At 37.8% G+C, this 26,584-nt stretch overlaps 1 protein-coding gene across 1 annotated transcript in view; it reads right to left on the reverse strand.

Moving 5' to 3' along the window:
* The window catches only part of LOC145979479 (nardilysin-like), a 101,913-nt gene that overhangs the window by 49,168 nt on the left and 26,161 nt on the right, over positions 1 to 26,584 (reverse strand). Inside the window, exons 7-13 of the mRNA XM_083112398.1 lie at positions 24,204 to 24,325; positions 21,610 to 21,730; positions 18,039 to 18,257; positions 14,954 to 15,083; positions 10,779 to 11,034; positions 4,893 to 5,043; positions 601 to 734 (exon numbers count right to left, since the gene is read on the reverse strand). Coding sequence (XP_082968524.1) covers positions 601 to 734; positions 4,893 to 5,043; positions 10,779 to 11,034; positions 14,954 to 15,083; positions 18,039 to 18,257; positions 21,610 to 21,730; positions 24,204 to 24,325 — 1,133 coding nt within the window. The remainder of the gene's footprint in view (positions 1 to 600; positions 735 to 4,892; positions 5,044 to 10,778; positions 11,035 to 14,953; positions 15,084 to 18,038; positions 18,258 to 21,609; positions 21,731 to 24,203; positions 24,326 to 26,584) is intronic.

The following is a 26,584-nucleotide window of genomic DNA, read 5'->3' on the forward strand; positions in this document are numbered from 1 at the left end:
TAAACCAATATGCCAATATCGGCCGATACCGATAGAGTACCGATTAATCGGTCCCATCCCTAATATAAAATAATAACCCATGGCTTGACAGCCCTTGAAGGGCCTTTGCCTATCTCCGGACTGCCAGTCTCCCTCCCACAATCCAACCTAGAGATGTAGAGATCTTCAACCAGTAATGGGGTGACCTGGGGTCAGCACATCGAACCCTCAGTCATTACAGGACACTCACTCATAGCTCCTCAATTTGAGGTTGCACCTGTCCATACACAGGCTGAACCCAGGTGGAATCGAACCCATGCCATCCTGCAATCATAGTCCAAAGCACAGTGCCTTAGATTGCACGGCCACGGAGGAGGACTCTGGAAATACTAGCACCAAATTTTCAGGCACCAACAATCGTCCTCCACTTTAAAATTCTCTTCTTTGTTTCACTTGTACCACACATGTTAGCAATCCCAACACAGACTGAAACAATGAAAGTGGGCACTGTCTCCTTGCAACATCTGTTGGTGTCGCTGCATATGATACAATTAAGTGAATCTTCAGTGCACAATCAATAAAATACTTAAAATAAGCACAAGACAAAAATAACATACTTACTTGGCCAGTGAAGAAGGCTTAATGAACGAATTGTAGTAAGCTTTACTCTGTACATCTTTGAGGGCTTTGAATGATGAAGGGTCAATGTTTTTGCTGAATGCTTTGAATTTGTTCACTATAGTTTCCAGAAGTAGCTGCCAGACAGAAACAAAGAACAATAAATTTCTTCATTTTAGTATATTAATACACTAATAAAGTTCATGGTGGTTGCGGTAAACGCGGTTTAAAATTACTTACGTGAAATTTAAAAGATTTCGTAATTCCGCGTTGCACAATTTAATGGTTCAATCCTATTAATTTCGAAGATCCACTGTCTTCATTCACAAAAGGGTAAGGCGTTTGAAGCGGAGATGGTACCGCGTCAGTACATTGTTTGTTCCGGCTCTGTCATAGAAAACACCATCAAAGAAACCCATGCTATCATCCAGCAGAAACCAACACTAAACCTGGACATTGGACAAGCACACCCAACTTGGCACCCTGTCCTCAGAAAGATCCCCGACCTGAAAAAGAAAAGATGCTATGCACATACTCGACCCCCCTCCAGCCACGCGGGGAACAGGAACGGCACATTACCGAGCAACACGGCCCAGCCCCCCAACCCCCAACTGGCAACGCCACCGGACAACAGGAAGCAGACGACGCAAACCAAGATGCGCGCGCCAGTGCTGCCGAACGGGAAAAATCGCAACCACCGCCGCCCGGGAACAAACAATGTACTGACGCGGTACCATCTCCGCTTCAAACGCCTTACCCTTTTGTGAATGAAGACAGTGGATCTTCGAAATTAATAGGATTGAACCATTAAATTGTGCAACGCGGAATTACGAAATCTTTTAAATTTCACGTAAGTAACTAATAAAGTTGACCACTTTTTCCACCCACAAAATCTCCCATGTAATTCCTAGAATTCAAGATTCCTCCAGTAATCATAAGATAATCAGAACAATCATTCTAGCCCTGTGGTGCTTAATACTTCGAACAGAGGTTCCAGGTTCGAATCCCAGCCTGGACATGGGTATTCTCTGTGAATATCCCTTCATCATTTGATTTGATATATCTTTGGTCGCTTTTCTTCCAATTTTGGCTAATCACAAAAATGAAAATGGTGAAGGGACAAACACAAAAGGATAGCACACAACACGATTGATTGATTTGCTTTATTTTACTTCACTCTTTGTGACACTTTTAGATAATTTGAGAATAAGTGATGTGATGATATAATGAAATTGATGAATGGATACTCGCAACAGGTCGGGATTCGAACCTGGAACCCTTGGCATCGTAGCGTGATGTGCTAACCACTCTGCCACGGGGACGGCTGCACACAACACGAGCCCCATGTAGGATTCTACTGGCCACGAGTCCAGAGAGCAGAGCCTCACTTGTCTGCAAAATGCAGTCCAAGATGTACTACGTAGAAGGGAGGTTGACATTTCGTTGTCTTCACAAAGGGTCACCAATTTCGTATCATCGCTCATCCTCAGCAAAAAAAAGTGACAGAAATGCAAAGTAAAAATAAACCAATCAATACTTCCAATAGTGTGGTACAGTCAATGAAAATGGAAAATTAAATGTATCTCAAAGTATTTACTAGTGAAGGGGTAGATTAATTGGTACTATTGGTATTGGTCGTTATATAGGCAGATCGGTGTACCACTTTATCGGTAAAATTACCGATTATTTTACTGATCCAAAATATCTATAAATATCTTAAAATTTAGTGCAATACTGTGCCATTTTGTAAAATCATGATTTATATTAAAAAAAATCATTTTTGATGATTTTTTTATTTAAATCGGATTTTTTAAATTTAAATCGATTTTATTTTATTTTTTAACAAATCACACTTAAAATTGCTTGCATGGTTTTTGGCACCATGTATGTTTTTCATAGAAAAGCTTTTTCTAGTAAACAGCACTGTAAAATATTTGAACAGTTTGATTATAGCAAATACCAAATTACATGTAAATATTAGGGATGGGACCAATTAATCGGTACTCTATCAGTATCGACCTATATAGGCATATCGGTGTATCGGTTTATCGGTAAAATTACAGATTATTTTACCGATCTGATATAACAATAAATATCTGATAATTTAGTGCAAAATTCTGTCATTTTGTTGTAATTTTTATGGATAATCTCCATGCCCTACTTTCTAAAAAAGTAAATGTCTAAATATGCAGTAATCTTGAAACATACATTTATTAAGGAGATCAATGAACCTTTCAGGTTCTTCAAGGACCATTTCTAAATTTATATCGGATCGGTAGAATATCGGTAAATTTTTTATCGGTACTTTATCGGTATTGGCCCATCCTTAGTAAATATACATTTTTTTTGTTTCTGATATCGTATATATGAACCTACTATGGAAATGTTTGTTGAGTGTGTTAATGAAACTAAAATATTTATCTACAGTTTAATGATAATGATACTATTTATGATTTAACATGATTAGTATTTTCTATATTTTTTAACATAAAATGTTTGCTATTTTTTGCCCATAAAAATTATTGAATTTGAAATCAAGAGAAATGCAAGTGTGTTTACAGTTAACATATTACATTTCCTTTCGTATGATCTTCACCACATCAGTACATTTATTGTTTCCTTTCATTGAGCCTAATAAACACCATTAAATGCTTACGAGATTAATGTACTTTCACCAAAAGTGATTCCGATATCTACTAAATCCTTACATACACTATTCTTTAAAGTTATATAAATCGTGATGCAAATCAACCGTTAACCTTTTTTTGAGTCCCAAGGCCATTTTCACTGGTAAGCCTCTCGGTCCCGAGCCGATTTTGAGCAAAATGCAGAGTTTCAATTAAATGAGTGTAGATCGGAGACTAATTGCCCTAGAGAGATGAGTGATATACCGTTGTACGCGGAATGAACCAGAGATTCAGACTATATGAAATTTATGCAAATTTGGCGTATATGTGGCGGGGGGAGGGGGTTAACTCTCAAAATTCAAAAATCTCTGAAAAAAAATTTGGTTCCCCCCCTTAAGAAAAAAGTACATGACAGTGTCGACATGCACATGAAAATGATCGCTGACATGTAAGGAACACAAAAATATTTGCATTATTATCATATGACCAATGTAACTTGAGTTGTACCCCCAAAAGGAATGGTCGGCACGCCACTGATTGAAGCTTCAAAATGCAGTGGTACCTTGAAATGACTATAGCTCAGAAACTAAATGCCCTAGAGATATGAACGATATACCATTGTACGCAGAATGAATCACAGATTCAGACGATATATAATTTATGCACATTTGGCGTACATATGGAAAGGGAAAGGGGGGAAATCCCCTCAAAAATACTTTTTCTTAAAAAAAAAAAAAAGGTGTTTCCCCCCACCCCCCGAAAAAAATGTGAAAATGCAAAATTTATGCAAATTTGGCATATATATGGAGGGGGAAGGGAGAAAACCCCCAAAAATTATTTTCAAAAATTGTCACTTCACCCAAAAAATGTCCTCGCACTTGGGCACAAAACGACACCTACACACAACATTCACGGATGAAAAGCTAGAACGCAGTGAAAAATGAACGTCGATTCTTGCAGCTGCTTGAAATTCTATTTTTAGACAATGCAGGGTAACCTATGTTCAACCTTGTGGAACACTTGTGCTCACAAACAAAGGTTTCCTTCAGCGTGCTTCGAAATTCCATTCTCACAAAGCAGATTCAACAACCAGTCTTCCCCCTCCCCCCACCCACTGCTTGCGCCCTCACGGAAAACTTTCATTTTGACATCGGATACTGATAAACAAGCTTCCTTCGAATGCAGTTAACAGGAGGGAGTGAAAAGCATTGCTTTAGAACAACAAAGCCGGTCTTCCTTTGTCGGAAAAAATTTGACCTTGAAAATAGATGCAAAAGAGAAGTCCCTTTTCCCGCATTTTCCCCTCCACTTGCATGAAGACAAAAAAAATGCAAAATAACATTCCTGTTAAATACATGTTAGGAACAATATAAAAAAAAATCGAAATTCTAGCCAAAAATAGAAAAGTTATAACATAAAAACTACGTCCTTGTTTGGATATCTCGATCGAGATACTTGGGACTCAAAAGGTTTTAAAGTATATTTATTAAGGAGGTCAGAGAACCATTTGGAGTTTTATATCGGATCGGTAGAATATCAGTTATCAGAATCTATAAATTTTATATCGGTACTTTATCATATCGGCCCATCCCTAATATTTACACTGAACTGCATGAAATTTAGTTTCATTGAAGTCACAGAATACTAAAAGCTGCAAATCAAACTTACCGAGAGCTTATCATTAAAACCAGATACTTTGAGGATGATTCCTTTATCGGATGGAAACACTGTGTATTCCAGCTGGGCCACCTGAGCACTGTACGTGTCCTCCACTAACTGCTGCTTCAAGATGCATACAAACAGGTCCAACATTGCCGCACTGAAATTATACATTACTTTTAATAGGGATTGGGTAGATTAATCGCTAGACAAAGTCTTCTGTGCTGATTGAAAGAATGAATGAGTAAAAATTTTTGGGTTCATTGACCAACATGACTATTTTGCACCCTTCAAAGTACACAAGGAAAATTACCCTTATCTAAAATCCTTACCTGAAAGTTAAAAAAAAACTAAAAATTCCCTTTGAGAAAGGTTAAAAGTGCAAAGTTGTAAAGTCAAATAGAAACGTTTAAAAGATAAGAAGATCCTCAGAAACAGTGGGAAAGGCCTCAAAAGTTAAAAATATTAGTTAACCCTCTGTTAGGTGTGTAGGGTACAGGTGTCACCCATCAATATTCATTGTCAGATTCCAACACTGTCATCTATATTTTTTACATAGAATTTTATTTCCTAAACAGTATACAAGATATGGTTACATAGAACGATTATTATTTTATGTATACGGATAAAAGTAGTCAAGCTACTTTCGGAGGTATGTGCTTATGCCCTGGTACCTGAAAATTAACCCAGGGTGTCAGTTCCGTGAATTTTTTATGGATTCCCCCGCTTTTCTTTGATACATCCTTGATTTCCATTATTTTTTTTAATTACAATAATTCACTGTGACATTGGCAAGAATGTCCCAGTGTGAAGAACCAAATTTGTTCGGTTTTCCTGAACAAAGTTGCTTTCACATCATTCTACAAGGTAAGAAGATTAAGATAAAGGTTAGAAATAGTAGGAAGTAAATAAGTGTTAGTGTTTAACATTAATATTATTTATGATCACAGATACGAAATTACATAAGTGTGTAATTGGCTGGGTAATGTTTTCTTAGGATAAGTTTTATTGTGTGTCGTGTGCATTAGTGTTGATGGATGAGATGAGGAATGGACATTAACACGATTCTATGAATGTTAAGCAGGGTCTATGTTCTAGTATGCACATGGGTGCTTTTGTGTAGGTGAATATTCTTTCTTTGTCTCTGTTCTAAGCTCAGCTGTGTTGTTCTGTTGCACTTGAAAGCCATGTAATATTATAAACATCAGTTGCATGCTTGGGGGACTTCTCCTCCTCTTTCCCCTGTATTCCTTTTTCAAATGTCTTCCAGGGTCTACCTCTTGTGTCCTTCCCTCGTTCTAGCTTCCATTAATTGTTTTGTTTTTCTATCTTCGTCCATTCTTACCACATGTCTGAATAATTTTAATTGTCTTTGTGACAGTTTCTCTTCTATTGGCCTCTGATTTAATTCATCTCTGAGTCATTCATTACGCACTCTATCTCTTCTTGTTTTACCAACTATTCTACGGAAGCATTTCATCTCTATTTTCGTTATTAGTCTTGCTTCCTTTCCTCTTACTGGCCAGCTTTCGCTTCCGTATAGTAAAATTGGTATAGTGAGGAAGGGATAGACAGGTAGGTGTGTGTCAGTGACGAAAGCGAACAAGACTGTTCTTACGTATTTAGGTGCAGGAAGGGGGGATGTTTTTTCCAAAGCATGTGACCGACATTAATCTTAATGAAGATGTGATGGAATCCCACACATTCACGATATTGGCCATTTCTAAGAGGTAATGTGATCAGCACCATGCTCTGGCTCCCTTTACCGCTAACTACCAAGAACTTGTCACCTTATCCAGGGACATTGTTGTAAAAATTCCTATACTGGGAATTAGGGATGTGCCGAAGCCGATTACATATGTATGAAAATCGGCAGGAATTGACATATCGTCATCGGCAAAAATCCAATATTTAAACCGGTACAGATAATACTACAGTTTACCTTCTAATAATAAGTTTTATATTTTAATTTTGTACGATTTATTGAAAATTAGGTTATGATTTTTCATCATTTGTAAAGTTTTTGTAATAAAATTATTGCAAACTCTCATTCAGAGGATCATCCTACCTCAAAATCAGAAATGAAACAGTACATTGCTGAACCAACTATTGCACGTGACCAGGATCCGCTGTTGTATTGGAAATTCAAGAGTGAGTATCCAAACCTGAAGCAAGTGGTGAGAAAATACTTGGGTGTACCTTTTTCTGAAGTTCAATCTGCCAGCATTAAATTTACAACATTAAGAACAAGAATTCATTTTGCATTTCAAAGAACTGCTTGTGTACTAATGTTAAATCTCTTGAGAACCTATGTTCTTAAAAGTACACATAACCACTGTTTTTTTTTAGATGCAAATGTATCCAATAGAAATATACATAGCAAATTTATTTTTGTCACGCTGAAAATAACATCCCATTTCTGTTGAATAATCTTATGCATCTGAATCGGTTAAATATTGGTATCCGTTCCAAAAATTATCGGTGAGTGCATCAGCATTGGTAAATTTTCAGATTCGTCACATCCCTACTGGGAATCAAACCCGGTCTTCCTGTGGAAATCAGACACCCTACTTTCTGAACCAACGCAGCTCCAATTAATTGGTACTTTATCATTATATGCTGATATAAGCATAACAGAGTATTGTTAGAATTGATAATTTTACGAATCCCATTTCTCTACAAATAGCCTTAACTGAGTGTAATATTTTGCTTTTCGTTATTTTTTGCAGGAATTGGAAAGTATAATTATGCACCCATTTTGTAAAGTAAATGTATAAATACACAGTTTTATTTTCCACAGCAAAAATTATTGCAGCCCTCTAGTCACATGCCATAAGGAGGTGAATGAGTCATTCTGGTTTTTCATGTAACGTTTGCAATTTTGTATCAAAACCAGTGAGGGGGTGGGGAGAGGGAGAGAGAAATTATCTGCTATTCTTTCAGGAGCTACGGTGATCCAATCAGCAAAGAACCATCTGCTTGCCACGTGGCAGATAGTAATAATAACCTGTGTTGCAACAACCTGGGAGGGACAGTGCCTATCGACTGCCGACCTCAATCCCAAATGCCTCAGCAGAGGTGGGTGATCACCCTACCAGTTACAGATCTCATTCATCGCACCCAAGTTGAAGTCCACTCGTGCTCTGCGCGTTATGCCTTCATTGTTAGATTAGTTCTGTTATCAAAAATTATAACTTTTTGGTCAATCCCCGAAATATTGCATTGTATTTATACTCATCATCGTCATCATCCTTCTCAGTTTCCTACCTCTGGCTGGGTTTGCATAGAAGTCAAGCCTCTCCAATTTTTTGTCTTCCACCACTTCTCTCTTTCCACGGTGTTCCAATCTTGTTCTCTTCTAACATTCTCCACTATCTGCTCTTTCGACATACATCTTGGTCTCCCCCTTGGCCTTATTCCTACTCCTTGTGCGTGGTAAGTTCTTACTGGCAGTCTTTCAACATCCATCCTCTTCATGTGTCCAAACCACCTCATCTGTGCCTGATCTATCCTGCCCTGAAGCTTCACCACCCTCATTGTCTGTCGGATCTCCTCATTCCTTATTCTATCCCTTCTAATCTTCCCCAACATACTCCTTAAAAATTTCATCTCCACTGCCTGCATCTTTCATTTGTCTCTCTGTCATTGTCCAAGTCTCTGCTCCGTACATAACTATTGGCACATAGTGTGTGTTATATATTACCTTGTTGCATTTCATAGGTACATCCCTGTTCCATATTAATCTTCAAACGCTTTGACTCCATCCATTTGTCCTCTTCTGTTTTACCTCCTCATCTACTCTTCCACTTCTCTCAATTATGGTTCCTAGATATTTGAAGCTTTCCATTACCCTCAACACTTCCATGCCCATCTTTATTCTTGGTTCATTTCTGCCTCTCTTTCTTGTTATTAGCACCTCACTCTTTTCTGCACTGAATTTCATTCCTGCTCTTCTGATTTCCTCATTCCAACTAAAAAGCTGTCTCTGTACTTCTTCTTCCCTGTTCCCCATATTACTAAGTCATCAGCAAACAACAGGGCCTTCATCTCTTAGTATTTATACTAACAGAACTAAACCTAACATACCTATCCTTACAATGAAGGCATAGACATCAGAACACAAGTGGACTTCAACTTGGGTGCAATGAGTGAGACCCACCAGTTATGGGGTGATGAGAGTTCAAAATGATGAACCCCCAGTGGTGGTTGTACATTTCCATGACCAGGTTATACTACTCATTCCTAGCTCCCCAGTGGTTCTTGTAGGTTTCCATGACCAGGTTATACTACTCATCCCTAGCTCCCGAGTGTTTTTTAGGTATCAATGACAAGGTTATACTACTCATTCCTAGCTCCCCAGTGGTTTTTGTAGGTTTACATGACCAGGTTACACTACTCATTCCTAGCTCCCCAGTGGTACTTGTAGGTTTCCATGACCAGGTTATACTACTCATTCCTAGATCCCCAGTGGTTCTTGTAGGTTTCCATGACCAGGTTATACTACTCATTCCTAGCTCCCCAGTGGTTCTTGTAGGTTTCCATGACCAGGTTATACTACTCATTCCTAGCTCCCCAGTGGTTCTTGTAGGTTTACATGACCAGGTTATACTACTCATTCCTAGCTCCCCAGTGGTTCTTGAAGGTTTCCATGACCAGGTTATACTACTCAATCCTAGCTCCCCAGTGGTTCTTGTAGGTTTCCATGACCAGGTTATACTACTCATTCCTAGCTCCCCAGTGGTTCTTGTAGGTTTCCATGACCAGGTTATACTACTCATTCCTAGCTCCCCAGTGGTTCTTGTAGGTTTACATGACCAGGTTATACTACTCATTCCTAGCTCCCCAGTGGTTCTTGTAGGTTTCCATGACCAGGTTATACTACGCATTCCTAGCTCCCCAGTGGTTTTTGTAGTTTTACATGACCAGGTTATACTACTCATTCCTAGCTCCCCAGTGGTTCTTGTAGGTTTCCATGACCAGGTTATACTACTCATTCCTAGCTCCCCAGTGGTTCTTGTAGGTTTCCATGACCAGGTTATACTACTCATTCCTAGCTCCCCAGTGGTTCTTGTAGGTTTCCATGACCAGGTTATACTACTCATTCCTAGCTCCTCAGTGGTTATTGTAGGTTTCCATGACCAGGTTATACTACTCATTCCTAGCTCCCCAGTAGTTCTTGTAGGTTTCCATGACCAGGTTATACTACTCATTCCTAGCTCCCCAGTGGTTCTTGTAGGTTTACATGACCAGGTTATACTACTCATTCCTAGCTCCCCAGTGGTTTTTGTAGGTTTCCATGACCAGGTTATACTACTCATTCCTAGCTCCCCAGTGGTTCTTGTAGGTTTCCATGACCAGGTTATACTACTCATTCCTAGCTCCCCAGTGGTTCTTGTAGGTTTACATGACCAGGTTATACTACTCATTCCTAGCTCCCCAGTGGTTTTTGTAGGTTTCCATGACCAGGTTATACTACTCATTCCTAGCTCCCCAATTTTCCTCACAATGGTCGTTGGCCACTGGTGCCATACACTGGAAGAAATCTCTAGAGAAAAGTTCTTATGCTTCCCCCGAGGAGACTTGAACCAGCGCTCATCCTGTAGCAATTGCATGGCCACATGGTGTGACCCAAGGGAAAGGAGGAGGAGGGTTTAAGACAGCCAGAACACAATGCTGATCACATCACCTCCACTACGACTATGATCTCTACCTCCACAATCTCCATCTGCCTTCACAGTATGCTTCAAAACACAGGAGACAGCTTGATCCATTCTAGATAATGACCACAAAAACATTGATTGTGAACAAAAAAAAATCATACCCAACTCACACTTCAAGTATTCATCTCATTCATTTCTAAAATAACTATTTAGTGTGAACAAAAATAATACTTACTTCTCAGGGCATGCCTGCACCACAGGAGAAATAATATAGAAGTTGAAAAACGCTATGGGTAACTTGAATTTTGTGTCACGGCGATACCAAACTTCACCGTGGCTATCCTTGTGGATCTTGATAGGATACGGCTCTTCCCTGGAATCAAAGGGGAGCAGAGAGAAATTGGCAGCCAGGAAGATATTGGGTTCCGGGAGATGAAAATGCTCCTCAGTCTTCTTCCCTTCCCATGATTTCACCCACTCCTCAGGTATATCTGCAGAGGGGAAAAAAGTAGGTAAGTTGTGCGTTTTACATAGGGCTGAGTCAATACTAATTTGGTTTTAGAATATTCACAATTTCACACGAGATAATAATTTAATCATAAAATCCATTTCTCCCCTCAACGTTACCAAAACGAAAATTAAGCATTCCACATAATTTTCACAACATTTAGACTCCGGAAATGCATTGGGTGGCATTTTCTTGCAGACCTTGTGACATTTTCCTACGCGGATTAATAATAAAAGCATTACGTTATATTACCGCGTGAAAACCTCCCAGTTTTCCTCATTGCTTCGGTACGCATTGCGTCAGTCTTTTGATAAGTTTATAGATGTCTGAATCGCCGCTAGAGGCCCTCAGCTTCATCACTTGTTTCCGTGATTACGCATAGACTCAGCAGTAGTTTTTGGGAAGCAGTCTCAGCTCGGAAGAACACAGGACACGTTGGTCATGATATATTTCCTCCTCCTCTTGTTCGACCTTCGAGAACAGTGCCTGCGTTTAACTCCCACTCTCGGATCACGTCGAAGAAGTTCTTTCTAAACTGTATTGTGACGAATACGTGAGAGAGTTGAGAAGGAATCAACGAAATATTGGGACTATACGAAGTGTTTGACTGTTGCCCACTTTGATTCCTGTTTTCTCGAAGTTGACTACGCACGAGACGAGTGTAATCGACAATGTTTGTGGGAAGGAAAGAAGCTGTCGTCATGAAGTCTTGTTAGAATGCTGATGTTGGAGCGATCGCAAGTTTGTCAAATGGAAGACTAAGTTTGAACTATTCGCCTTTTCTTCGCTGTTGCAACGTATGGACGTCGTTTTGAGAAGGAAAGTGTTTGGCCAAAACAACGCTCAGAGAGAGGATGATTGAGTTTTGACGTTACATTTGTACAAGGAACCACGCAGTCGAACGGCTTGTCGCTGAGGTATGTACTTTTTCGTGATTGTTGGTAGTGAATAACTAAGTGTTATTTTGGAACGTACATAGTCATGATGAATTATTTGCACGTGTGAATTATAAAGAATTATTGTAAGGAGTGCGAGCAAAAGGGTTGAATTTTTCTCTTCGCAACTGTCAAGACGACCATCGTCACGATTGGCCCAGAGTGACGAGGTACGAAGTTTTGCTCCCCCTTTTGCCCACTTTTGGCGAACTACTCGTGTACAGTATTATCGTAGTGTTACGCTTTATAATTATTGAAGAAACATGTTCGCTACGAGTCTCTAAAAGGAATTTAAAATGCACTTACGCACTTTCACGTGGGTGTATTGGGAACAAATTGATACGCACATACCTTAGAAATACCTTGTAAGAGCATCAAAGAATTAAGATTTGTATAATGTTGTTTAAAGGCCAAAAATTCATGATTAGGTCTTCATAGTATAAAAGGAGACGCTCTTTATAGAAATCGATGCTATTTATTGTCAAATCAGTAATGGTTTAATATGGAACACATTGATGTCATTTCACTTGGAAGTACTTTTAAGAGATAGATCTAATCTATTGTTATAATTTCGTGAAAGGTTGAACTATTGAATGGACGCTGGTTCGTCTAATTGTTGTTATATTGTTGTATTTGATGTTGGGAAATAATAGTCATTCTTCGTTGCGGGACTATTATAATAAAACTTGACTACGTGTCGCAAATCATAAATTGTGTTACCTATTTGTCCTAGAAACTATACTCTTGATCAAACTTGGGTAATTAGAAATTGTACGTATTTGGACACGGAACGAACCCTCAACTTCTCTTCTAGATTAAAGTGCCTTTTTTTAGAAAGCTAGCATCTCCTTGCATTAATACTGGTGATATTCGTTTAATCAATTGGGTTGTCCCGATTTGTGGTTGTCTTACGAGACTGAGGCGACTGTGCAAAAACACGTCATTAGCTTCAAACAAAATAACTATTGTAACAATTAGGTTGGGGTAAGTTTAATTTTGATTTCACGGCCTCAGTTCACGTCTTCCCTTTTACTTATTATTTAACTACCCACCTAATTAGTTACAACCTTGAAAGATTTCAATCTCCAGAAAAGTATCTGTGATCAAAGTTAAAACTGGTAACTCAGTAACAGGATCAAAATATGGGATCCCATAATAACCAAATGACAAAATTAGCAATTAGCTACTACACTATTGGGGAGACCCAACATCACTTGTTAAGCATTCACTGATACAGGGAATTAGTGGAAAATGAAGATTGTTTATCAACAAGGATAGAATTCTTTGACATGAGAATTACCAAAACATACAAAATTAAAAAAAGTGCACTTACAACTTAAAACACACCATAATTTTGTGACAAATAAATTGGGGTTTCATCATTGGATGGATTATTTACATATAACAGAGAAAATAAACAAATTGAAGTTTAAAAGTATGTAGGCCTATTTATTTCCTTCCAAATAGCAGTACCATATGCTTGGATATTTTCACGTGCTTCTTCCTAGTTCACATTATAAACTCCAAGTCGCAACGTAAATTTTAAAATGTAACTTGAACATAAAAAATCTTCGTTCTACTTCAATATAATACACACTGGAAATAGCTACGAGTTTGAAGAAGGAAAAAAAGCCCAAATATGATAATTGTGGGCTAAGTATGGTTACAATATGATCTACTGGCAGAAAAGAGAACATAAGTATGCCCTAAAGAAGCAAATTGATTTAGATTTTCGTAACATGAATTTCTACATACAGCGGAAACCCCGATACGTATTATGTTCCCAGATTTTACATTTTCCACTATTATACATTCAATCTTTTTGATCCCAATGTAGCGAAATGTCATAAAATTTTCTTTGATTGTAATTTTCATGGTCTGACCTAGACTTTGATATTTACATGCTATTTGACAACTAACATTTAACATTTAGGGGCTAAAGCTGACAACTTAGTCATCACTTGCATAAAGTCGGGTGTTAAACTACTGTAAGAAATACACATTGCTAAGAATTTTAGGACCACACAACAAGTATGAAATTAGGAGGGTCATCCAGAAAATAAAGACCATTTGGTTATACAAAATCAAAAAAACAATATTTATTGGAAAAAACAATTCTGTTACATACCTGAAGCTTCCTTCACTTCTCTACATAATCACCTCCTACATTTAAACATTTGTCGTATCTGGGCATGACCTTCAGAATTTTCATGTTATACTCTTCTGCCACCAGTTCATTAAGCCAGGTGGTCACTGCATTCTCCAACTCTTCATCACTTCCAAAACGTTCACCGCCCAGAAACTCTTTCAGCTTAGGGAAAAGGTTGAAATCGCTAGGACCAAGGTCCAGACTATAGGGTGGATGATCAAAAATTTCCCATCTGAATTAATCCAACAATTCTTGAGTTGCACCAGCGGTGTGAGGGCGGGCATTGCCGTGCAGAAGCACAATTCCTCCAGAAAGCATTCCTCACCTCCTGTTTTGGATGGCTCGCCGTAGTTTTCTTACAGTCTCACAATAACGATTTGCATTGATCGTAGTACCTTTGGCATGAAATCCACCAAAAGAACACCTTTACAATCCCAAAAGACGGTTGCCATGACCTGGCTTAATGAACTGGCGGCAGAAGAGTATAACATGGGAATTCTGAAGGTCGTGCCCAGATACGACAAATGTTTAAATGTAGGAGGTGATTCTGTAGAGAAGTGAAGGAAGCTTCAGGTATGTAACAGAATTGTTTTTTCTAATAAATATTGTTTTTCATTTTGTATAACCAAATGGTCTTTATTTTCTGGATGACCCTCGTAATTCAATCACAATTTATTTAAATTCTGCTTTATTTTTGTGCTGAAACACAGCAGCTGACACAATGTGACAGATGCATGTTACATCCCCCCCACCCCACCCCTCCCACCTCCAAACAGAACTGCACGCTCACCATTATAAGCAATCACAGCCACACTAACCTTCCACACAGAAGCGAACCTCAAACCATGGCTCCACCAAGTTGCAAATATTCTGCTTCTCAAATGTTTTCGAGAGCACTATGATGTTCACAGTGTTGCGAGTTAAAGAGGCCAAGCACTTACTGATTTCCTGGTGGCAAAGAGAAGAAACAAAATGCTTACTTTCACACTGAACCACTTGCACCACACAAAAAACATTAAATCTTGCATCATGCATTCACAAAGTAAAAAAAAAAAAATTCAAGATATTTACATAATTTAAAACCCCCAATTATTTTCAGCTTTACACTTTTCCTTTATATTGTAGGTTAAACTTCTGAATTTATCCTCTTGATTGCATGCAAAAACAATTTAGCACTATTTGTCAAGTTGTCGAGCCTCCATCAACTAGGAACGTATTCAGCAAAAAATGTGGGGCTGTTAATCCACTGTACATCCTCAAGAATTATGTTTATTTTTTTTTTTAATCAACAGATTTAGATGTTTTATGTAATATAAAATTGATTTCAGCTTGCGGAAAACACAAATAACAAAGATATTTGATCACAAAGTATGACCACGTAGTAAAAACCTGCCATCTCAGAGTACATATACCACTTTTTATTAGTAAAAACAGTTTGTATGTACACCAAAATAGCGAAAGAACACACTGGAAATTGCTATCAATTCCAAACCTAACACTCCTAACGTAATGACATAAAATTATAGCTGCTGCTGTTGTGGAATGTTGTGTTGGGTGCTATATTCACTTGTATGAAGCCTTCAGGCTATTCTGCTTCACGAGCAGAATAAGGTAACACACTAAGGTAACAACACACACATATAACACATTTCCTCGACCTAAAAACAACGGAAAACATTCATAAGCAACAAAATTCTCATAAACCATGCAAAATATTTCACTTTCTCGAGAGGGTACAGAGGGTCAAGGGTACAAAAAAATATTGTGGAGGAATTCTTTACCCCAGTTTTGGGGAATAAAGAGTGAATACACCCCCAGTCACATTCTGCTCTTATTTAGACTTGTATTTAGTAAAATAAATGGTTTGCTTTGAAGTTTGGGATGCTAAAGAACACTAAAATATTATCGAGTTTAGCTCTGGAAATTTTACAAAATTGGAAGCTGCATCTCACAGTTTCTGACCATCTGTTTTACTCATGTTACTGTATTCCTTCCTTTAACATTTGTTTCTTTGCGCACACTGAGACTACTTCAGAAGTAAGGAACACACACTGTACAGGTTTCATTGAGGATTTTAAATTATGTGGGAAACATTTAAATCTGTAAAACAAATAATAATATTGCCAATACAATTTTATACATCATAGAATTTTTAAGCAATACACACAAAATTAGAGACAGGCATCAATATAACACACATTTTGTGTAATTACTAGAGCCATGCATATTTCGTTTTTGATGGAAACACGAAATATGAAATAACATGCTTTAATGTTCATTTCTCATGTTTTTGAAAGCCGTGAGGTGCATTTTGCTACCATGTTTTAGTTATGAGATGATTCAAAATGATTACAAAATGTGAATTAAACTCTAAAAAACAAGAAATTTAGTTTATTTGCTGACGTGACAGATTCTAAAGTCTGAATTATAATGACTTATGAAATTCAAGGAAAATTGATCAATTCTGCTGTAGGTAAAGTAAAAAATGGACTCCTTTACACAGGAATGAACTTCAAACTCTTGATATCTGCATAAATATGCTATTACCAGAGAAATTTTGGGTAATAAGTGTAGATTTTGAATCAAATTTAAGGTTATATTCACCATTTTAACATCAAAATGCCATTTTATATACCACTATTTATCCCAAAATATGTAGTTTTTGTACCAAAATCTTGATCTTTTATTCACCATAAATACGTGGCTCTAGTAATTACACACACATTGGCAGTGCTGGGAGGTAAGAAGCACATGAGAAGATGCATTGTGTTGCTGATGAGAAGCTCGCCGTGCACACAGTTCTTGCCAGACTCCACTAGTGCACATTGGTTACCCAAACCTGCTCAAAGAAATAGAAGTAAATAGAAAAATACTTATACAGGGCATTGCGTAATGTTCTTCAGGAGTAGGATAATTTATTACAAGACGAGCATTGCAGTTACCACAATGAAACCAGCACCAGTCAAAACAGGTTTTTTCCCCTCACAGCTGTTAAGATAAACAGTTTAGTGAAACCGGTTGCTAGCATAAGCCCAAGTCGCCTATCTAGCATGCATTTGGATAGGAAACAGAAATCAGTTGCACATGCAGCTACAAAACTAGATACGTCAAAAACAACTGTTTTCTGTGTGTTCGTGATGAGTAAAAGCTGTGCATCAGCAGCAGTAAACATTATCCATGCCCATGTCAGAACAAGTGTGACATGAACTAGAACATCATGTTAACGTGTCGTGCCACCCGGGGTACACATATTTAATATTTGTAGGTGTAAAAATAAAGTGTTTGATTTCCTGTTTCAATTGGTACTGGTTACATATAAGTGCAATACTCTTCTTTATGGGCATGCATAATTTATTTTTGATGAAAACATGAAATATGAAATACATTATACTCTAATGTCAATTTTTCATGTTTTTGAAAGGGGTGAGGTGCATTTTGTCACGAAATGATGCGAAACGAACTGAAAAAGGTGATATAAACTCTTAAACACGAAATTTAGGGTTTATTTAGTGACGCGACACCTTCTGAGGTCTGAATTATCCTGCGAGTTATGCAAATCATGGAAAATTGATTAATTCTGCTGTAAATATATGATAAGCACAAATGGATTCCTTACATAGGAATAAAGTTAATACTCTGACAAATATGAATGTGCTATTAAATGTGAAATGCTAATTTTGTGTAATGAGTAGTTTTTAAATCAAATTTAGGTTTTGATTCACCATTTTAACACCGAAATGGCACATTTATATACTGCTTTTGATCCCGAAATATGCCAAGTTTTTGTACCGAAATCTTGATCTTTTGTTCATGATAAATGTGGCTCTTCTCTTCTTATAATAAAAGATCCTAACCCTCAAAAACATTATGAAATGTCCGAATATATCAAGCACAAACGCTTACCTCAGGAGAGTATGTGAACAACAGGGAAGGTCCAGTGATATAATCCTCTGGAGGATAATGGTGCATGTTCTCGCAGAGGGTCTCCACGTAGTCGGATGCAGACGTCTCCTCCTTGAAGCGGAAAAGGTTGTCTTCGCTTTGTTTTATTTCATCGTAAATGCGCTCCTGCGGACCCACCCTCTGCAGCATGCCGATGTAGCTGAACACAGCATCAAGAACCTGCGTAACATGGAATGTGAGAGAATGAATTTGAAAACTTACTGTAAAAATATCTCATGGTGAACCTAGACAATCCATTTAAATGGGACAAGTTGAGACTGTCTTCTTCACTCACAAATAGCAAATATCTATATCATTTCTATTGTACATATATCAACAGGGACTCATACAGTTCAAGAATACAGTATCAATGTCAAAGCTTTAAAGTTTGATTTTAAGAGTGCCCTTTGCTCTCAAAAGCTCATCATTCACTGGCAGAAAAGCTTCAAGAATTTATTCACATGTTGCATTACAATACTTAAATTAAGTACTCGCTTATCCATGAAACTGGTTTTTCAGAAGGTTTATCAATTTAAGTGGCCACTCCACTTTCACAGAAAAGTCAGTACTTCATTTCACATAATAATATGCTATCACATCTTTCTTTCACAGAAACATGAATACACTCCATTGTTAATGACTATCCTGTATGGAGGGACCATTATGAAATTTTTGCCAATATCCACATGGTACTGAAAAAAAAATTTACAGATTCAAGTAATGGATATTCGACTGATTGAAAATGTCTCCAGAACATAAATAGTCCTTTAGTAGAATATGTAACCAGGTGACTACAATGGGTTTTGCCTTCAAAAAATAAACACACTATCTTACAAAACCAGGACATACAAATGATACAGGGGTCTCCCGATGGCATAGTGGTAACATTGCTGCCTTGTAAACAAGGGTCCTGGGTTTGATACCTAGTGGAGGCACATTGTACAGTGGTTCAGAACCAACTTTAAACTGCAAGTCCAGTCCTGGTTAGCCTATCTGTGCATAAAGTGGACTTAAAACAAAAATTCAATCAACTCAATGAATGAATGATACTTTTACATTCATAAAAATACTAACAAAATGGCAGACATTTAAATATATTACAGATTACTTATACAGAGCATTCCCTGACATTTGCTACGAGACTCGGCGGCAAGCGGCCTGGCGTCAGTGCTTGTCTTTCCCCGTGAATGGGGTCTGCGACAGTCGCACACTACAGTCTGTTTCTTTCGCTCTCCCTGCCTTCGCTCTCTTTCCCTTTCTGTTGACGTTGCAGACTGACGCCAGCATAATCCTCCCTCGGAAGTTGTGTTGTGTCGAGTCCCTGTGTTGAAGATTGTGGCTTAATATGGCACCACAAAAGTTTACATTACAACAAAGGATTTATCTTGTCGAGTGTCACTTTGGAAAGAGGAATTGTGGAGAAGAGCGACGTTTTGCAATGAAATTTCCTGGTGTTCCCGTTCCACACAGGACCACTATATCAAACCTCGTAAAAAGTTTATAGTAACAGGGTCAGTTCTGAATAAAAGTGGAAAGAAAAACCCACGTGTACTTACTGAGGAAAAACTCGATGAGATAGGACAAATGTGAGAACAGTCTCCTCGGAAATCTATCCGCCGCCTCTCACAAGAAATGGGTGATTCAAAACCCCTCCAGGTCTCCCAATTTGTCAGCCTGCGATTTTTATTTATAGCGAAATCTAAAAAATAAAGTATACAATGACAATCCGCACACCATCCGTGAGTTAAAAGAGAGTATTGTACGAGGAATCGGGAGAATTACAGTACGAACTTGCACGTGTAAATGCCAATTTCCTTCGGAGATGCCAGGAATGTATTGCAGCAGAGGGATATCATTTTCAACACCTTCTGTAGTCAAAGTTAGTACACAATATGAAAACTGTAATTTTAATAGCCGACTCTAGCGACTGTCACGGAACGTGTTTGCTGGGAAAGACAAGCACTGACGCCGGGCCGCTTGTCACCGAGTCTTGTAGCGAATGTCAGGGAATGCTCTGTAGTACCAATAACCTGATTCATCATTTTGTCTATATCATTTTATACCAATTATTCCATCCAATCCCTGATATTCTGAACAGCTTCAAATTGCAATATTCAAGTATAGGGTCCGGCAATAACTATCTACCATTCCTTGCAGCCCCGCAGTAGGGATGAAACCGAGCATGCTAGGTAAGAGCACAGCATCTGGTGAAATTTTTGTTGCATATAGGAATTCTATAGGAAATGCCAACAAGACTAATATCTATAAAATAATAGACGATAACCTCATCTTCACCAACCTTTCCGATAATTATGATCATATTGTCAATGTACTTTAGTTATCAATCAGATATCTGGACTGCAAGCTTTACTTTGATATTCTTTCTAATATATAGTATTATAAAAGTGAAATTTATTACAGAAATTCAAAGGAAGCATAATTTTGCACAAGACTGAGAATCATAAGAACTAAAGAAACAAGTTTCTAAACTGAATCTTTCTTGGGAGTGGAATCCCAAGAACCGAATCCAGAAGTGGATTTGAACTTGTTTCATTTTGCAACTTTTTCTCTTGCAGACTCCAAAATACATGTAAATTCCAGACGATCGATGTGCAAAATTCCCTGACAAGCCAAATTCCCTGACATTTCAGTTTTCCAGATGCATAGCAACCCTGGAATTTATTTTGTAAACAGTTTTACACAAAATTCCAGTCGCTTCAGCAAGTTTACTCACAATGTAATTAACACTTTTGCCAGGATTTCTGTGCTTTAAATATTCAAAAATATTTATTACAATTTGTCTCTCTTTACTTTTAAGACACTGGCCACTTTTTCGCTTAATGACACTAACACTTGGCATTTTGCAGTTGCATAATAATAATAGAGCTAAAAATTAACTCCTTGAAAGTTCTACTCAAACGAGAATGCACGGACACAATAAACCACTTGACCACATGGAATGTAAGTCTGTTGACGAACTTTTGCCTGGACATTCCCCACCCCCTTCCCTCTTCAGCGAGTGGCAACAGGCGGAAGGCTGTTATTTTTAGCTGCCCCAAATCAAGGTAAACACAAGAAAGAAGAATGTTTTTTTTAGATGGTTTGAATTGTAAAAGAAGGCATAGATCATCAAAACTTTACATCCCCTTTGCTTATTGCATATTTATTTTTCTCGTTTTGAATGCTAACAACTTCCCTTTCTGACAGAAACACTGTTATTTGGCGGTGGTGACACCAAAAGAATCCATAACAGACCATACTGAACTCTCAAGTTGGGCTCCCCAATACCTGATGTGATTTTCAAGAAATAAGAAGTGTTGTGTCATTGTGTTACAAATGGCATTATGTTATCTATCAATTAGCCCTATCTTGTTCTACATTAGCTGTATTCTGTTACTACAGTAACTATATTAAAATAGTAAACATATATTGCCGGACCCTTTTCTTTGCATCAATCATTGGCTCAGTCCGAACTGACACTTGTACTCATATCGAAGAGGACTTGCAACTACAGAATAAGCAAAGCACATGCCTGTTGCAGATTCGCCAGCCCTTCCTCCGTCAAAGTGATGGTGACGACAAACATGGACACGGTTGCATTTTCCGCAAACTCCTCTCCTTCACTGTCAGCTACAAGTCCCACAGCCCAAACTCTATGAGGACAAAGCCATTTCAGGTTACTAACATTTAGACACTCAAGATTAATTAATGAATCACTTGATAAATGTACAATAAATAAATAAGATAGATTAAGTAAGCAAGCAAGCATGTAGGTAGATATGTGTGTGTGTGGGAGGGGGGGTGCATGCACACCCATACGAAAAATACAATAATAATATATTGTTTTGTCATGCCTTTCCAGAACATTTTCAAGCTTACACCAAGATAACATACAACTCCACTTCTAAGGAATGTCTCCTCATCTTGATGGCACCCACCTTAACTGAAATCTTCCACTTTTGTGCTGGAAATTTAACCAACATTTGCTTTCCAAACTAGTTTCATCTATTTTGTTTCAATTTCCCCTTCATTCTTGTTCAGCTACCACATTTATATTTCGTTTCCCCTCCTCTCTTTCATTTGTACTTTTTTAATCCTCAACTTGTGCTCACTTGGTGATGTTCTTGGATCTTCCTATTTAACACTAGAAAGGCAGGAGGGGTCAAAATGACCCCTACCTTCACAGTTTCTTTAATAACTATCCGGTTTTTCTTAATTTTTCCTCGAAATTTTGTGACTTTTTATAATTTCTCGTCCGTTTTAAGATAGTATATTGAAATCTACAAAACATAATTTCTTTCTGTGAAATTTCATGTTATACCCCTAGAACATCGGGAGGGGTCAATTTGATTGACCCCTGTCAAGTTTCATTTATGCATGCTGCAATATCAGCGTTAGGTTTCGGTTCCTGTGTCAACCTGTCTTTAGCATGTTCACTTGTCACAGTTTACATGTCGTCATATAGGTAGTCTTCTTGGACCGGGAAGGACATCTCCGAACATGTCACATCAAGTAGCAGTTTCTCGTTGTGAAATGTTGCATGTTCTGGAGTGTTCAGTTGTTGATGATTATAATTTTTATTTTTAATCAAAATGCATCACAAACCAACTCAACACTTTGATTATAATACATAAAGCACAGAAAATAATACAAATTAAACATATGTTCCCATTCTAAAATAATTAGAATTTTAAATTAATTTCTTGTGGAGGCAAAATGACCCCTTTCCACTGTTCTAGGGGGTACGTATCAGATCCTTCGCCATTCTAGTGTTAATCTCTCTCCTATATTCCTTAATTCTCTCACTGATACTTCTCCCAGTCTCACCTATGTGTTTGCTTGTACATCCACCAAATTCTACTTCATATACCTCTGCCATTGCCAATTCATCATTCTCCTTCTCTCCTTTGTATTCAAAAGAACATTTATTTTTGGACGTTTGAAGGTTGCTCTTAGTCCATACTTTTCATAGATGTTTCATATCTGTTTATCCATCTTCCTTCTGTATGGCACACTCACATTTCTTCTCTTCTTCTTGTGCATCCTTATCTAGGCTTACCATATTTTTTGGGGTCCAACCCAGGACATATTCGCGATCAACTCGTTACTGCTGATTTTTTTTTTTTACAAAAATAAATTGGAATTACTTAAAAGCCTTAACATTTTATTGGAACATTAAACTATAAATAGTACAAGAAAAAATATTAACATAATTTTCTGAAATCAATCAATTAATTTTCAAATGTTTAATTGAATAATACATTTTCTGATGTTTAGGAAACCTCTCTGTTCTAGGTAGCATTATCTCTTAGTTGACTCAGTTGCACTTTTCACTAGACATGACTTTTTTCGGAAATGGCTTGTTTGTTTTAATAACATCATAAAATTCACAACATGAAAGTTCTGAATTAATTTTAACATTCAGCAGATGTTTAACTACCTCTTTCTGCAGACCAAATATTCCCCATAATTGAAAATACTCCCTCAACTGGAGCATATGTTCCAGGCAAAGACATAGCAAACTCAACCATTTTAGAAATGTTGGTACATGAAATATCAGTCTTTTAAAACACCTTAAAAATTGGTCGTGAATATTCAATACCGGTAGCTATTTTCATGTTCAGATTCTCAAAACCCAGGATATTTTGCAATCCCGGGCATCACTAAAAAACCAGGACTGTCCGGGCTAATCCTGGACGTATGGTAAGCCTATCCTTATCCTCCTCCTCCTTTTCCTTGAGAATCGCTGCTCTAAACTAAGGAATTACCAAACAAAGGTCTCCATCACAAATGAAGCAATTTGCACCATCACTGAACCCAACTATCAAATCCTCCTTGAAAAAAATCAGGTTTTCACTTTTATACCCAGTTCTTCACAGCCTTTGTAGGCCTTGGAGAAGAGGTGTGATGACTCTTGGTATAGCCCACATACATAAAATATATCAGAGTTGTGTGTTAGCGTATGAAAGGTGCATAAATCTCTCATTCGCATGTGTACTTTTTGGCAAAGGGGCAATACAGCAACCCTAACAAAAACAAATGAAAGAAACCTTAGAGCGGCCCACAAATATTACTGCCTAAGATGATCAACAAAAATAAGAAACTTTGTAATCTTTACCAGCTTACCTTTTCCTTAAGTACGCCAACAAGCTGCCCTTTCCTTCGTGCCCTATCAACCACGCCACGTAATCCTTGGGCTTGCTTCTGTACAGCCTCCTCATGGGTGGCAAGGGCCACGTCAACTGCACCTGCAATGGAAAGAAATAATGTTGTTGCTAAGTTTGTTTTTAAGCCCACTTTTTGCACAGAAAAGCTAATTGGAACTGGACCTACAGTTTAAAGTGGAATCACTATGCTCCTCCATTGGGTAGCGAATGCTGGACTCCTTGAGTACAAGGCGAAAATGTTACCTCTAAGGGAAAGGGAGGACTGTCAAGGGGCACTTACAGTTTCTTACTAATAACAACGTAACGAGGGTGTGTTCCGAAAGTCACATGTGTGAAATGCATTAATCCTTTAATGCCAGGGCTGATTTCTCTTGTGTAGGCACTAGAGTTTGAAGTGGCTGGGGGGAAATTTGCTTTTTTTGGGGGGGACTGAGTTTTCTTCCGTGGCTTTTTTCCCTAAGTGTTTGAAATCAATGAAAATACATTACTTGGCTGCATTTTTAATGTTCCACAGCTTTCCTTTATCTATCCACTATAAAAAGACACACTTACCTAAAGTCAAAATACAACTTTCAACTTGGAATTCATAACCAGACACAAGGTGTAATGCAAAAATGACTGCTTTATTGAATGGATGGTTTTCACCAAGTGTTAACTTCATATTTCAGTAGGCTTATTAAATATATCTACGTAGTATAAACACTCGCATAACTTGAGTAGTTTTGTACATTTTTTGTAAATCGAATCTAATGATATGATTTAATTTTCATTGTTTGAATTTGACACATGAAGTAACAAAAGAATGAAGAAAATAGCGCTACCTCTTTTAACACACTTATCAAATGTACCGTCAATAATACCATTTTTACTTTAACTACATCTAAAATAGACTGACTTTCAAGTGCATCATGTATAATTTGACTTAATGGCTAGTAAATCGGCTACCTACTGTGGTTGTCAACTGCTGTGAGACGAGAGTGCGGTAAATTCATTTTAAAAAAGTCAATGTCCTGCTCAAAAAAAGTTACCCCTTTCTAATTCTTTAACCTTTAAACATTAATATGCACCCTTGAAATGAAATATATAAATCATGACACATGGTATATGTCTAGGTTTGTTGACAAATATAAAATCAGGTTGGCAACTACTGGTTCTAATGAACGCTCGGGACCAGCCTGGCAGTTGAGAAACACTGTCCTAGTTCATGGTGGTGCTAAAACTGAGACAGCTCAGAAACTGAAACAAGTTGGCCACAAATGACAATAAAAGTCCATTTAAAAAAAACTGGCTTTCTCTCAGTAAAAGTTTGTTTGTTAAAGTACACTTTATGGTCAAATATGCTAATTGGGATTGGTCCTACAGCTTAAAATGAGACCTCAACCACTGTGCCCCCATTGGAATTGAACCTGGAACCCCTTTATTACAAGGTGACGACATTATTTCATGCAATCTGATTTAAGTATTAAATGGGGTATATACACATGCAGTTCTGTATACATACAATGAATAGTCAAGTTTTTAATTGTCCTGAAACATATATTAGTTTAATATTAACATTTGCTTCATTTTTGTGTCAACATTTAAAGTTCATTTTATACTCAGATAGGCTAATCAGGATTGCGCCTACAATTCTAAAATGGAATCTGAATCTTTATGCAATATGTCTCCACTGAGGATCAAACCTAATACCCATTGATCTCAAGACAACACGATATCATTGTGTAAGAACATACACTACCGACAAAAAGTTTAAGACCACCAGGAAAAAGTGCCAAAAGTCAGTAGAAATATATGTATTTCGTAATTAATGTACAAGAAACAGATGTAAGAATCTGCTTGGCAATGTACAAACGTAGGTACATCCACTATACATACTAATGTCACCTCATATTTTGCTTTCATCAATATGTCCACCATGGGCCTTAATGACAGCAGCGCAAACACGTGGCATGGGCTCCAATAGTTTTTCCAGATAGGATGGTTGAATGTTACGCCAGGCATCCCTTATGAATTCCCATAGCTGTTGAGTGTTGCTGGGTAACTTCTACCTGATGTCCCTATCAATTTGGTCCCATAGCAGTTCAATTGGTGAAAGATCAGCAGACTGTGGTGGCCACGTCAAGAGAACTAATGCCCCTTCTGTTGCCTTGTGTTCCAAATACCGCGTGCACAATTTGGATGTACAAGGTGGTTATAATTAAAGTGACGGTGTTCAGAGTGGTACAGCAGGGGCTGTAATGAGAGTAGCAGTCTGAAACTTCGTAGATATGCTAATGAAGCAATGCGCTCGCGAATTATGCAAAATAAAATAAAATATATAGTTCCAATTCTCGCCACCAG

This window comes from Lepisma saccharinum, chromosome 26 (assembly GCF_977018435.1).
Source record: "Lepisma saccharinum chromosome 26, izLepSacc3.1, whole genome shotgun sequence".
NCBI lineage: Eukaryota > Metazoa > Arthropoda > Insecta > Zygentoma > Lepismatidae > Lepisma > Lepisma saccharinum.